The sequence below is a fragment of the Ictalurus punctatus genome, chromosome 16, assembly GCF_001660625.3.
Source record: "Ictalurus punctatus breed USDA103 chromosome 16, Coco_2.0, whole genome shotgun sequence".
NCBI lineage: Eukaryota > Metazoa > Chordata > Actinopteri > Siluriformes > Ictaluridae > Ictalurus > Ictalurus punctatus.
The window spans coordinates 20,730,781-20,746,214 of record NC_030431.2 but is presented as its reverse complement, the minus strand read 5'-3'; the positions used below and the strand labels follow the sequence as shown (position 1 = coordinate 20,746,214).

The 15,434-nt window shown below is 39.0% G+C and overlaps 1 protein-coding gene across 4 annotated transcripts in view; it reads left to right on the top strand.

The window, feature by feature from the left end:
* The window catches only part of galt (galactose-1-phosphate uridylyltransferase), a 110,827-nt gene that overhangs the window by 34,188 nt on the left and 61,205 nt on the right, over positions 1–15,434 (top strand). For 3 of the 4 annotated variants that reach the window (XM_017489848.2, XM_017489847.3, XM_053686717.1), the window contains exon 7: positions 3,069–3,191. The exons of the other annotated variant lie outside the window; for it this stretch is intronic. In XM_017489848.2, coding sequence (XP_017345337.1) covers positions 3,069–3,191 — 123 coding nt within the window. The remainder of the gene's footprint in view (positions 1–3,068; positions 3,192–15,434) is intronic. 4 annotated transcript variants of the gene reach the window in all.

The window sequence follows — 15,434 nt, the reverse complement described above, 5'->3', positions numbered from 1 at the left end:
AGGCAATCCTGAGTTTCCCCCTCTAGTAATTACGACTTTGTGGTGACGTTCGTGTGCGTTCAACTCCTAAATACAATCTTTCCGACATGACTTGGTCTCCCAGTTCTTCAGGATTAAAACTCACAAATCTCTCATAAAAATAAAGTCTTAGACTTCTGCGTGCCGGAGAAACAGTATTTCACTGGGTTGATTTATAACTCCGAAGGTAATGACCATTGCCTTAAATGACTCCTTGTCACTACAAATGAATCCCGGAACTGCTGTTGCTTCAGCTCGAGTCGTTTTGCTTTGTTATAATGTGCTTTTTCGAGACTTTCCCCTCATTTAAATTCTATTGAGCCTGTGGCAGTCTGCACCGTTTTATTCTTTGCTCTCTCTTTTTTTTGCTCTTGGAAGCTATAGAACATGAAGTAATAATATCTCAGCTTTAGTACTTTAATTTTTTGTATTTTTTTTGTATTTGCAATACAGCAGCAGTTTTCATTTGAAAACAGTTTCCATTTGAAACTCTTTGTCTTGCTTGTTGTAAACTCTCAGCACCGTTTTTGTGCTCGTTTCTGTTGACATCTTGATGTCCTTGTCACCTCATTGCAGCTTTATTCTACCTCACTCTGAAACCACTTAAAGGCTGAAGAAAGTGCTTAGTCATAAACCAGAAAATTATTTTAACTCCACTTGAGGAAGTGCATGCTATAAGTCTATAAAAACGGTACTGATTAGTGATGTGTGGAACTGATTTGGATTGCAAAAAAACAAAACAAAAAAAGCAGACACCCGCTGTTGCCGAGGAACGCTTTGCTGCGTTCAAAATCCTTAGCGTTGGGGTTTGAAGTGGTGATTATCTAACGGAAAACTCTGGAGACAGTTATGGGAGATTTATCTCCTTCACAACGCAGATGTATTTGCTCTAGAATAATGTGCATGCTTCTAACATGCCATGTCCACACACTTTTTGTAGTTAGCCTTGTGCTAGGCTAGCCTAAGACCTAGATTTGGCATTTATTTGTCTGACGAAACAAACTGATCTGCCAATCAAATGAGAAAAATTTAAGCTTGAAATTAGTATAAATGTTTATACCATTAATACTATAGAAATTTGACTGTAAAGATATTTTAACTTGGTATCCCCAAGGTTCCTGGATGGTGTACTATTTCTGGTAGATTTTCCAGTATACGTGAGGATCCGTGGACGCTTTTTCAGCTCATATTGCCCATAACTTAAGGGAGCGCAAGGGAGGAGGAGTTTTGGGACGGTTTGATTCACCGAATTGACCCTGCAAACATGCTGGACGAGTGTAACGTCGGTGACGGGAAAATTGCGACTGACATTGGAACATGTGACTGACAGGTGTTTCTTGTTACCCAGGTGTGTCCTGTTTGATTTGTTTAAGCAATAAATATCTTTGAACATCCACTCTTGGATTTAACCTTCAGTTTCACCTGAGAAGACTGCATTTGTTGTTAAAAAGGATAAGCCAACGTGAGGATCAGAGAGCTGTTTACGGGAGAAAAGCAAGCCATTTTGAAGCTGAGAAAAGAGGGAAAATCAATCTGAGGCATTGCATAAGCATTGGGCATAGCTAATATAACAATTTGGAATGGCCTGAAAAATGTCCTCTTTTTCTACACACTCAAAAGTATGTACTTTTTTTCTTCACAAAAAGAGTACATACTTTTAGTGCATCGTTTATGTAGGTGAATTGGGCACAAGTTCATAGTCACACTCACAGTCACCATTACTGATTGCGCACACCTGGACTCAATCACCTCTATACACAATAAAAGCACCCTCACTACACCAGCACTTCGTAAAGTATTTGTTCAGCTCTGACTTTTCATCTGACATATCAAGCCTTTGAGCCTTTGCTATTTCTGGTTTCAACCCTGCTGTGTTTCATAATTTCTTGATTTTTTGACTTGTTCTTGGAAACTGTTTGCACATCACATAACCTATTGACTGTTCTGTATTTTTGGATCTTTGCCTCGTGTTTTGGATTTGTTTGCTATTGCCAGTTACTTTTAATAAAAGCACTCTCTGCAATTGTCGAAGTCTCTGCCACCTGACATTCGGGTTGTCTGTGCATACAGTGTATCCGTTCTTGCATCCGACCGGGAGTCTCATTACCGCGATATCTGAAGAGTGAGTGGTGGAATATTTGTTGGATTTATTTGGCATTATCATTGTAACCAGCCGATGAACTGATTTTAGATTTTAGAATTGATCCAAACAGGGTCAAGGCCACAGCAAGGTCAAATGTTTGACCTTCCTACTTGAATCGATTTAAATGGTATGTCGTGCATATAAATTGGTAACAAGAAGACTAGATTAGACTTGTTGGTAGAAAAATTGACACCACTGCTGCTGAGTTCTACTTGTTTTGATATATATATATTTTTAAATTATGAAAAAATTGAAGAATGATTAAAGATATATTTTTGTCCCTATTTGAGTGGCAAAAAATGTTGAATTATTGTGTGTAATGTTCATGTTGTATGACCATTTTGCTCATTTTTATGAATAACAATAATCACTGATGTTAATTTAATTGACATTTGTTTTTCTCTGCAATGATGTATTTATTAAATTTTTTTTGGAAATCTAAAATGTGCTCTTCTTGCCTGACACGTGTAGGCGGATGATTTAAAACCTAAGCTTATGTTAGACATAATATGACAAAAATCTATGCAAGGACTCTATGCCTAGTACTCTATAGATGAAAGTGTATCGAACGTGAGACGTGTCAGACACAAACAAGTAGAAAAATGCATTGCGTAAGAAGCGTCTTAGACTGAATTGGCCCTGAGTCAAAATCCATTTTTTATTTAAAGCTCCACTGAAGGACGAAAAGCATTTATGAAGCCTGGCGGACTTTCAGAACAGTTTGTTTTCTCTTCAGCGAGTCTTTTATGTGAATGCTGTTATTTTTATGGCCGGGAATGAGCGTTATTCAAATCATTATTTGTTATTGTGGGTACATTTTACCTCTTGTGCCGTGTTTGGTAAATGTTACAGATCTGTGAAGCTAGCCGCAGTGCTTCGATGTGATATTCCTGCTGACTTTCCGCAGGTTTGGGCCAGCAGCTTCCTGCCTAATGAACCTGCTCTGGCTGAACGCTGTCAGAGGGAATATAAACAGAAGCACGGAGAGCCCATGCTGCTGCAGTACGCTCGCATGGAGGCCCAGGCACAGGTAACACAACAGATAGACATGGAAATTAATACAGTAATATGATCACACATTTGGTCTCAGTCGCTCGATTCTAGACAAATCCTAGAGGAATATGAAGAGGATGTGATGTACAGGGCTGCAAAAATATGTAGCGAAATGATAGATAATAGTGTTCAGTTGCATACTGCTATAATGAAATCTGCATAATGCATTCATTGTTTGTAATAGATGTAGTTCAGAAAAGAAAAAAAAAAAGCCTAAACATTGCTTGTATTAACAAAACATTTTAGTTTCACTGTTTCAGGATCAGCTTTCTGTATAAAGCAATCTGGTCCTAAATATATTATATTGCACTCATAAACAATAAACACTGCTATATTAACAAACAACATTTATGTGTTATAGTATACTCATCCAGATCACCCTAGCATCTCTTATTAGCTTGTATTAATTGGCTCCTATGGCTTCAATCATATGTCTTTATTCTTCATCTTGGGGGTATAATGGAAATGTAACATTGTGGAAAAAAACTCACCACATTGCCATAATGGCATATCAGATAAGAGTGTTCAGCCATTTCTACCCGGACAAAATAATGAAATCTGAATAATGCGCTGCTATGTTCCCTTTTAGTATTTCTCAAAGATTTCTTTGAGCAGAAAACATCGTACTTTAGAGCCTTTGTTTGTGCAGCAGCTCTTCAGATAATGATCATAGACCACTTTGATCTTCAGTATCATGAAGGGAGGAAAATACCACCATAAGTTAGGAGAATAACTCTTTAGGGCATGCGGTTATAGGAAAACGATCAATGATGGAGTGGTGTGAGGGTTGTTACCACCCTGAAGTTGATTATGTTGATTGCAATTTTTTTATTTGTTAAAGAATGACATAATCCATTTATAGTTATGTTTAATGTTGTGGTACATCCCTGAAGTTAGTTCCTGTTATCACTTATATTAGAGTAGCGTTTCCTCATGTTCTCTTGAAGTTAATAATAACGAAAAATTTGCAGCTTCTTACTGAGAATGAACGACGGCGATCGTTAGTGACTAGATGTGGGCGTGTCCAGCGACCTGACCAAGTTGAAAAAGGTTTAACTACATGCAAATTTGGAGCGACTTGGTGCAGCGACTACCAACGAGCGTGAAAACATTCAGAGCGCACGTAATCCGTGGTAGGCCGTGTTGCGTGTGAGTCCGAATTGTTTCATGGACCCGGGCAGTCCACTGCTTCTCCTTCCTCTAGAATGTTTCAATTTAGTGGCAAGAAAACTGGTTTGTTAACAAAAGTGGGATGCTAATTTTGCTACCTACTGATAAATATTACTATGGCAACCAGTAGTGGGAACGCCTACTGGCGACTTGCAGCGATATAATCGCTGTGTGTGTGAACGTACCTTTACTCGCACTGGAGACTCCTTCCATAAATTTAAAATACACAACTGCTTACAATAAACTTCACCGGCTGTGGCTCAGGTGGTAGAGTGGGTTGTCCACTAATTGGTGGCCCACATGACTCCACATGCCGAAGTGCCCTTGGGCAAGACACTGAACCCCAAGTTGCTCGCGATGACAAGCTAGCGCCTTGCATGGCAGCTCTGCTACCATTGGTGTGTGTGTGCTAAGGTTTAAAAAAATAAGTGCAGACCATATTAATAACTGCTGTTTTTCTTAAATCCTTTCATTATTAGGCTTAGATTATATGGACTTGCTGTTACTATAGAAACGATAATGTTTTACAAGGCGAGTGTTAATAACAACCCATGATTTGCATTGTGATCTAACATTGAACAAGCGACACATCTTGTGACTCAGTGTCCGATATATTCTGATCACTCAAGCACATCCTTATACGAGCTGTTGAGTTTATCCGAGACGACTTATTAATGCCGACTCGGATTTATACCCTTAGCCATCATCTGTCATTTTTCTTAACTTCCCCTCTTAACACATTCTCCGCAGCAGTCTGCAGGGGATCAGGAGGCATTAGCATGTATAGCTGAGCTGCTGATTTGCGGGTATTGCCTCTGATACTCTCATCTGGTGCTTGATCATAGTAATGCACTTGTGTTTGTGCTGAGTGGTTGCAGGAGCAGCGGAAAGAAGCTTGATTCTGTCTTTCTCGCTGCTTTGCGCAATATGTTGCTCAAGCATGGGAATTTTAAAAAAGAACAAACCATGATTTGCATAATGGTGGAGAAATTACTCACAGCTAAGTTAAATTGCTCGGAAAAGTTGGGGGAGGGGGTACGGGGCAGACGTACTTCATCAGGATGCAAAAAGGCAGGTTGGATTATGAAGTGTGTCGCTACATAATGTCAGTAGAAAGACATGCAAATTAGAGGTTTGTGTGGTGTTTGTGAAATGAGAATATTACAGCCTCAACACAACAGCAGGACATGTTGTGGCTAGAGATTGGTCTATGTGCGTAAGTTTTCCCCAGAGTGCAGTTTTTCACATGGGTGAAATTATGGGTGTGTTCATATCAGTGCAGAGTAAGGAATAACACATTATTATTTGCATATTTAATATGGTCTGAAGTGTGTTTTTTTTCCTGCTTATTGCACAATTTGCCAAACGACTACAACTTTTAATTTATTAACGAATGACACAGCACTTTTGAACATATTAATGTTATTAAAACAGGTTAGTTCGTGTTATGACTTACTTAATAACATTATTATAACATCATAATGTCATTTATTCGGCAGCCTAACTTTTTTTCTCTCTCTTGAAATGAATAAGCAAGCAAACAAACAAGCAAACAACAACAACAAAAAAAGCAGTTTGTCATGTGACTGAGAAACCGGAAAAACACAAATCCCCCTGTCCTGAAGAATCTTCCGTATCGGGGAAGCTTACCGGTTGTAACAAAGCACTGACATGAGAGACTCCGTCCGTAAATGTTAATTAAATGTCCATTAATAGAAACAGCACTATATTAACAATTATATGTTGTTGTTTTTTTGTTCAACAAAAACACTTTATAAATTTGTATATAATGAGCCATAGATTTAGAGAGCATCCACCATTCGAGTCTGTGTGTTACTATAGAAACAATACTAGTGCATTAATATTAACCTGTCATTTATGTTAAAGACAGAACTATTATCAGAGCTGCTGTTATAGAAAATGAATGAACAAACGTTCTGATTTGAGAATGCTCTGGAATAAGCAGTTATATTATTTCCTAGTTCCATGACGGTTATGAAACTTTTGAAAAAACTAGCCTTTGTTTCAAACTGGCTTCAGAAATAACATGGTTATTTGTGGACAAGGTCCAAATAACAACTGTGAAAGATTTCAATAACTTACTTTAATACCATTGACAGGCGACATGAATAACGTTGATTATCTCATTACAATGGCACCTGTTCAAAGTTGATGTGCTGAAAGCAGGAAAAATGGGCAAGTGTAAGGATCTGAGTGACTTTGATAAGGACCAAATTGTGATGGCTAGATGACTAGGTCAGAGCATCTCCAAAACAGCAGGTCTTGTTGGGTGTTCCTGGTAAGCAGTGGTTAGTACCTACGAAAAGTGGTCCAAGGAAGGACAACCACTGAACTGGCGACAAGGTCATGGGCGGCCAAGGCTTGTTGATGCGTGTGGAGAGCGAAAGCTAACCTGTCTGGTCCGATCCCACAGTAGAGCTGCTGTTGCACAAATTCTGAAAAAGTTCATGCTGGCTTTGACAGAAAAATGTCAGAATTGAGAATTCAATAGCACTGTGATTGAAATGAAATAGTTAGACAGCCTGTGTGATGGGAAAAAAAAAAAAAATCTATATGCAGTCCCTAATTCCATGTCAAATGGCATACTCATGAAGTACATATGAGATCGCTCACAAAAAACCATTATGGAACGTTCCGTCACGTATTAGAAGACCGAGCGCGTTATATCATGCTGTTCTGTAATATCATGATGATGAAGCCAATACTGTGCAAATAATTAACTAAGAACATGTCTACTTGTCTAATCTAATTTGTGTTGCTCTAGATCACCCTAGTCTGTAATTACAGCTTTCCTAACATGAATATTGAGCTTTCTTTGCCACTTTTATGCTTCATTGATCATTTTACGCCATTTACATTTCAATTCCAAATTTTGTTTCTAGAGGATGTCATTCCTTATTTAAAACCTCAAATGTTCAAGTCGTAGTAAAAGTACTAAGCAATCTGCAATCCAATATTATACTTCTATACTTTGAACAACTGTATGTGGTATAAAGTAAAATTACTGGTCTCATTCCATTGTACTATTATCATTAAATATTGACTCAGCTCTGAGAAGTACTTTATATCTTAATAATAAGCTGTCCAGAACAGGACTGATGTGTTTAATTTGACTTTTATGTTTGGCTTTGTTTTTGGACGAGAGGTAAGATTTGGTACCGGAGGGATTGAGAACAATGGAGGTAACTCATCTTGTGCGCTCCTCAATGGCTTCCCCCGATCCAGGAGTTCCCATTATCACTGAGCCGCTATGGCCGACTGGGGCTCCATTTAATCTCTCATGTGTGGGCAGCAGGGGGTCAGGAAAAATCTGCTGACCAGATGGAAGTGCCACACTACCCCTCTGTCGATTCTTCTATGCCTTACCTAGAAACACTTCTCCTTTTATTTCCATGTCTGTAATAATGGGCTAGATTTGATATATGTGACTAATCAAGTACTTGTTATTAAAATTGTACTTGTAATTTAGAAAATTTATTTCATTTGGCCTGCTGGAAAGTAAAAAAAAAAAAAAAAAAAAAAAGGCCTATAGTTTTTTATTTATTTATTTATTTATTTTTAATTAAAATGTGAATCCATGAAATGTGGCTGTTGATGATCTAGCCCAGGGGTGTCCAATCTTATCCGCAAAGGGCCGGTGTGGGTGCAGGTTTTCATTCCAACCAAGCAATAGCCACAACTGATTCCACCTGTTTAATTAGTTGAATTTGGCTTTCAATAAACTCAGGTGTGGATTCTGCTTGGTTGGAATGAAAACCTGCACCCACACCGGCACTTTCCAGATAAGACTTTACACCACCTGATCTAGCCCATACTGATAGCTCTTTTCCTGTGGCTTAATTGCAAATGCTGTTCTTCTGGGCACTATCTAAGTTCTACAACAGAATCGTTATATCATATATATGGTTCACATAACAGATGTTGATATATAGTCCACAAGACACTATAATAACTGAATACTTGTTCATAACGATATTTGGACTGTCCAACTAGACTTTCGTGCATTTTGGACAAATGTTTTGGGGATATTGCCGGTGGTTATAAAGTTTTTGCCGCCCTCCATTGTGGAAGTCAGACCACTATATTGTACATTTATTTCCCAGACATCGGGATAAGATTAAACAGGAGAATCCAGTTGTTAGGCAGATACACCGGTGGGCTGAACAAAGCAAAGAACAATTGAGAGATTGCTTTGACCAAATGGACTGGCAATTGTTTTTAAATGTATGTGACATGTATGTTCATGATATTACAGACACTATTTAAATTTTGATGAGAGCAATTGTGTTCAAACCAAAACAATACGTATATACCGAAATAATAAGAAGTGGCTAACTAAAGATCTTAAAATATGCCTTAACGGGAAAAGCATGGGGGAGGGGGTTAAAAGTGCTAAACTTGAATATAAGAATAAATTTGTTTTTTAAAGGTAATGCGTAGCAGGCATGGGAAGGTCTGAATGTTATGATGGGAAGACAGGGGAAGAAAACTGACCCCCCTCTTTCATATAATGCCTCTTTTGCAGATGATTTAAATGTATTTTTGAGTAGGTTTGATACTAGTGAAGGTATATCTGAATCTAATAGGGTTTGCTCTGAAATTCTTTTATATGAGAATATTACCCTGGAAAATATGAGATTGCATGTTGTTTGTTTCGTACTAAGCCTAATAAGACACCTGGACCTGATGGGCTGAATTGGCGTGTACTGAAAGACCGTATTTACAAATTGACTGGGGTTTTTACCCATCTACTCCAGCTTTTTTTTTTTTTTTTTAATGCAAAAACAGTACCAAATATACGGAACCTATCTACTGTCGTTCCCATACCAAAAAACAAACCAGGAGCTAAACAGTTGAAGGATTTTAGACCCATTGCCCTCACATCTGTATTGTAAAAATGCATGGAAAGAGTAATCATGAGGCATTTCATGAATTCTGTGAGTGACGTTCTAGTTCCATTGCTGTTTACATATAGAAAAGCTAGAGGTACTGATGAACATGTACAACAAACTATGCTAGGATTTTGTTTTTAGACTTTGCGTCAGTTTTTAACCCAATGCAGATCCATATTCTTATTCCGAGATTGATTCATTCAGGGGTTAACGGGGGACTTATTTAGTGGATCAAAGATTTACTTTCTAAACGTCCACGGAGAGTAGTTGTTAATGGCAGCATGTCTGGAAGGATTATTAAACACAGGAGCGCCACAAGGAGCGATTTTTTTATCACTCTTACTTTTTTCTTTGTATATTAATGAGTTTACAATTATAAACAAGGTGTTTAGACTTTTTAAATGTGTGGATGATAGGGCTCTCGTGGGTCTTTTGCAAGCAGGGGAAATAGGTACGACTCGCACATAAAAGCCCTTTTTGAGTCGTGTCAGCTGCGTGCATTGTGATAAATGTGGATAAAACAAAAGAATTGGTAATTGCTATAGATAAGTGGAATAATTTGGAGTTGGAACCTGTAATACTTGGTGGGAATCCAATTGAATTTGTTTGTAATTTTAAGTATTTGGGGACACACGTAGATGCTCAACTTTGTTTTATGGAGAATACTGACAGCATTTACAAAAAGCTCAACAAAGGCTGTATTTGATCACGAGGTTCAATCACTTTGGTGTGAGTAAGAACATAAGTGAAATGGTCTATAAAAATCTTGTTGAAAGTATTAAAACTTTTAACATGACCTCGTGGTATGGAACTTTGAGCGTTAAAAACAGGCTGTCCAAGATTGTAAATGAAGCCAGTAAAATAATCTGCATGACACAGAGACATCTGAATAATCTATACACATGTAAAGTCAAGCAAAAGGCTTTAGTGATAGTAGATAGATGTGTCTCGCCCTCTTCATGGTGAGTTTCACCTGTTGCCATCAGGGAGGCCTTATAGGCAACCACGTGCAATGAAGAATGTTTAATAGTTATCTTTTGTGCCTAATGCTGTTAAAATTTTAAATACAAGTGACTGGTGACTTCTGTCTTGTCTTGTATGTTTTTATGCATATTTATGTATTGTTTTGTGATGTATTGTACAGTGAAGACAGAGACAATTTTCCACAACGTGGATAATAAAGTAAACTAACTAATTTACACAAACGTTTGAACCAGTTCAAACGTTTGACATTCACTTGATTCTTGTTACTGTGTGTCGTTACCTGGATGATCCACGACTGTCTTTATGTTTTGTGATAGTCGTTCATGAGCCCCTTGTTTATCCTGAGCAGTTTAACCCTCCTATTATGTTATGGGTCAGTTTGACCAACATTTGAGATTGCTGAAATACTGCTTAATCTGTCTCTTTCTCTTTGAAATTCTTTGACTTTTCCTCATTTAGGTTCATGAACTTGTCTGCAACAAGCCATAGTAAAGGTTTACTGTTTTAAGTTGTTCTTGGCAGGTTTTTGTGTGCATTTAAACAGTGGAAGTCATTTTGACCCATAACATTACGGATGTAACAAAACAAGTTCCAGTTCTCGCGTACATTCCTATCTCCTGAATCCTTCCATAAATGTTAAATAAATGTTGCACAACAGATAACATCACCACATTAACAGTGACACGTTCTTAAAATCTGTTTATTTGGTGCGTTCACTGTATTAGACTGTGTGCAGTAATATAAACTTGTGATTTGCCTTGCAGCCAGAACTACTGTCAGAGTTGCTGTTTATATTTATGATTCCTAAGATCTAATTAGAGATTTCATTAGATGGAACATATCAGATGTGTTAATTGCACATTTATATTGTAATTTTAACATGCTAGCTGTCTGAATCATCACAATAATATATTTTACTATCCAGGATCACTCAAATACATGATGCATTCCTGAAAAACAATCTTTTGGGCGGTTTTCACGGCGTCCCTTCTGCTAATCTCACCATGTGATGGATGCCGTCCATTTTCTCGTGGTGAGTGTGGCTCATTTCCCCGCTTCCTCACTAGTGCCTCTTTCACACTCTCGCTTAGTGATGGCCTTTTGCCCAGGCCACAATCTGGCCTATTTTGGCCCAAGCATGCGCTTTTACACGCCGAGATGATTGGCCCGTCATCCCTTACCATCTGCGCACCTGCAGAGAAATTTTGGATCGCCTCTACCCCTGACCTCTGGAAGAATTTTCCTCTTGTCCAAGTTACAAATCAGATTTTTCAAATTTAGATACTAATTAAATCAACGATGGATTTTGGATGAACTTCATGAATTTTGTGTACTTTTGTAAATTCGTGTTCGTAACTTGATTCTACTTGATCTCACCCGGAAAAAAACAAGTTAGTTCTTTCAGACAGGAGAAACACAGTAATGCTAGCAATATTTGGCTATCTGACAGCTCTGGAATGAGGAGAAGAATCCTCTCCTCCCCTCTCCTCCCCTCACTCAGGCAAGCCTTGGTTGTGTTTGTTTTCTTTGCCACATCTCTGTTGTGAATGGACGGCCAGATCCCAAACCATTTTTGACAGGGCATGGGGAGTGGTGAAGGCTGAAAGGCACGGTCATGCTGTGCCTCACCACAGCCCATTGTGCCTCCTTCACTCTGGGAAACACAGCGATCTGTCATTCCTCTCAAAAAAAAAAAAGCGGACAAAAAACACCGGATGGCTCCAGTTTCGCTCCTTCTTCACCCTCTCTCTCTCTCTTTTTTATTTTTATTATTTTTTTTATACCCCTTAGCATTTTTCCATTTCTGATAATAAACTCAGTGAAATGGCTCCTTAGGCTTTTGCGAATGTTCCAGGTTAAATGTCCACAAATGCACAAATAATTACCAGATGTCTCAATTGAAGGGGAAAAAGCACCAACCCCCACCCACCCCCCATGCCATTAAAACCTCAGCTGTCTCTCTTTCCTTGTAATGCTTGTCCATCATCGTAGATCAGGTCAGTTAAGCATGCACTGTAGCATCAAGACGGATTTCATCAAGACCGTCCATCTATATACATGAAATGACAGCTTAAAACGGGAGTGCATTAATCTACCACGTGTTATGAGACATCTATTACGTCTGTCATCTGGTATAGTGTATTAAGGATGATTGTTGTGTATTAAGGAGGTAGGATGATTTGTGTAGTGTGTGACAGTCGGTGGAGCAGGTTGTGTTTAAGTTCCGCAGCAGCAGTACGGGTGTAGAGATGGCGAGGTTGGAGACTGTGGCCTTCAGGATTGAAGCCAATTTTCTTCAATGAGCGAAGCTGAAGTATGCACAACACACCGTTAAGCAATATTTCAGCATTATTCAGCCTAAACATTTTCTATTTTACCTGTAACACACGTGTGATTATGACCGACACTAATTTCGTTGTATTTCCCTGTACTAAGAAAAGAAACCGTGTTTACTGGAAAATCACGTATAAGGCCAGTCTAGTGGCAACTTTGCCAGTCAAAATGTTGATGTGAGACCCTCAAAATGAATTGTAATTTTGTTCCTCGATGTGATGAATGTTCGAGTATAACGGCATGTTTGGACGGGTGAGAGTTTGGTTTTATACATTTGGATTTGATTATGAAAAATGGCCGTACCAAAACAAACATGGCGGTACAAGCCTGCAGTTGATTGTACAGCACCAGTCGCCTCCCATGAGTAGCGAAATATTACCACCTCATGCCTAGTATTTCTGGGATTGAAATTTTTTTTTTAAATAAAATTGGTTTAATGGATTAGCTGACCTTGCACTGGTTACAGCTCGTACAGCAGCATCCTCCAGACTTTATTGAAATTCAAATGCTAATTACAAAATGTTTATCATTGTGCCCTGCAATTGCATTTCCTGTGTGTGTGTGTGTGTGTGTGTGTGTGTGTGTGTGTGTGTGTGTGTGTGTGTGTGCACATGCTTAATTTAAACTGCAAAACATACATTTACAATTGCAGTTTCACAAACAGCAATGTAGAATGGCTGGCATTAAATTAAAATGCAAATGCAAAGTCCATTTGTCATTTCATTTTCAATGTCTAAGCCGGTCTGATTTTGGCCTATTAAAAAAGCAAGGGAAGCAATCCTTACATTTGCAATTGCGCTACTCATCCTCACGCTCCAGCTCAGCCAAAAATAAAACACACATGCAACCCTGTCTGCATTTACACTGCCAACGAGGTACATCTGTCAATCAATCCCGGTTTTAAACCATCTGCAATTTTGCAATCATGGATGTCAATCAAATTTTAAAAAAAATAAAATAAAAGGAAATATGTCTTTTAACTATAATATGTTGTAATTACAGTATTGTGTGTTCTAAGTATTGTCTTGTAAACGTTTCCAGAACAATATATAGTAGGAAACATCCAAATTCCACCATGCTGAAGGGTTTTTTCCAGGCTGTCACACATAAAGCAGTACATATATCCAAGTGGACTTTCCAGCTGTCTCTACTTGTACAGTTTCACATATAGGGTTCTATTAAAAAAAAAAAAAAAGAAGAAGAAGTCTGAAACTGAACTTCTCACCTCTTGACAGTCCACTCGTTGAGTGACCGTGGTCCAATTTAATGTGCTGTGTTGACATGATTCCCAGCAGAAGCTGTCCTTTGGCTATAAAAAGCACCTCACTGAAAGACAAGAGCATGTGGAAAAGATTGGTAAAAGTATCTAGGGTTGGATTCTTGGTTTGCGTGTTGGGAGTAAAGTATTGACTTGTGAATATCCCAGCAGTGTGTGTGTATGTGGAGTAAAGTCGTGGCTGGTTGGTTGAGGGTGAATCACGGAAAGGACGGCTGTAATGACTGCTGCAGGGGTGACTCTGTGGGTTAATGAGCATTTTAATGCCACTGATAGAAGACATAACCCTCTGCTTTAATCTGAGGAGATGAGGCAGTTCTGCCTCTCATTATCCTCCATGACGGAAGCTTTGAAGGAATCTGTAGAGGTTCACCTTTAGTGTTCTGTGTAGAAGTGTACCACATGTTTGTGCTTGTGGTTCGTGACAAAACTCAGAAAAGTCTTTTATTGCTTGACTAAGTAATGGAAACAATCCTATTAATTTAGGGAATATCCTTGTAGGATATTTATTGTGCATATTTTGTCACACACTTGTCTTTATTGTGTTTGGAGTACGACCGCAAGTGACAGCTTAATGTGAAGTAGCTCCATCTGTGCGAGTTAAAGGCTGAGTGGGACGAGGAAGGAAGAAACAGTCTTTCACTGAGTGACTGAGATGCATATTAAAGCAGAGTTCAAGGTCAAAAGCACTGTATTTGTACAGGCTTTGACAACCTCTGCTTTGGCAGTGAGCCTTAGGGGTGAGTTGATAACAGAATCGTCTTATTCATTAACCACATTTAAAAAATGGTTAACCGAGGGGTTTGATGGGTTGTGGATTTGGCATGAGGGTTGGTGGGGCTTGTTTTATTTCACTTGCATGTTTTTATTTCTTCAAAGTGTGTACATCCATCCATCCATTCATCCATCCATCATGAGCATCAGGCACAAGGCGGGGTACACCCTGGACAGGGTGCCAATCCATCGCAGGGCACAATCACATACACATTCACACACCCATTCATACACTACGGACACTTTGGACATGCCAATCAGCCTACCATGCATGTCTTTGGACTGGGGGAGGAAACCGGAGTACCCGGAGGAAACCCCCACAGCACGGGGAGAACATGCAAACTCCGCACACACAGAGCAGCGGTGGGAATCGATCCCCCGACCCTGGAGGTGTGAGGCGATCGTGCTAACCGCTAAGCCTGTGTACACATAGCAATAATAATAATAACAAATCATTATAAGCGAAAAACTTGCATTTTCATTGTAACTTACACTATTTGGCCAAATGTATGTGGACACTTGTTTATTGAATATCCCATTCCCTAACCATTGAATTTAATATTGAGTTGTTCCACCTTTGCTGCCATAATGACCTCCACTCTTCTGGGAAGGCTTTCCACAAGTTTTTGGAGCATGGTATGGGGATTTGCCCTTTCACCCTTAAGAGGGCAAAAGGTCAGGCCTGCTGCACAGCTGTCATTCCAATTCATCCCATAGGTGTTCAGTGGGGTTTAGGTCCGGGCTCTGAACAGGCCACTCGAGTTCTTCC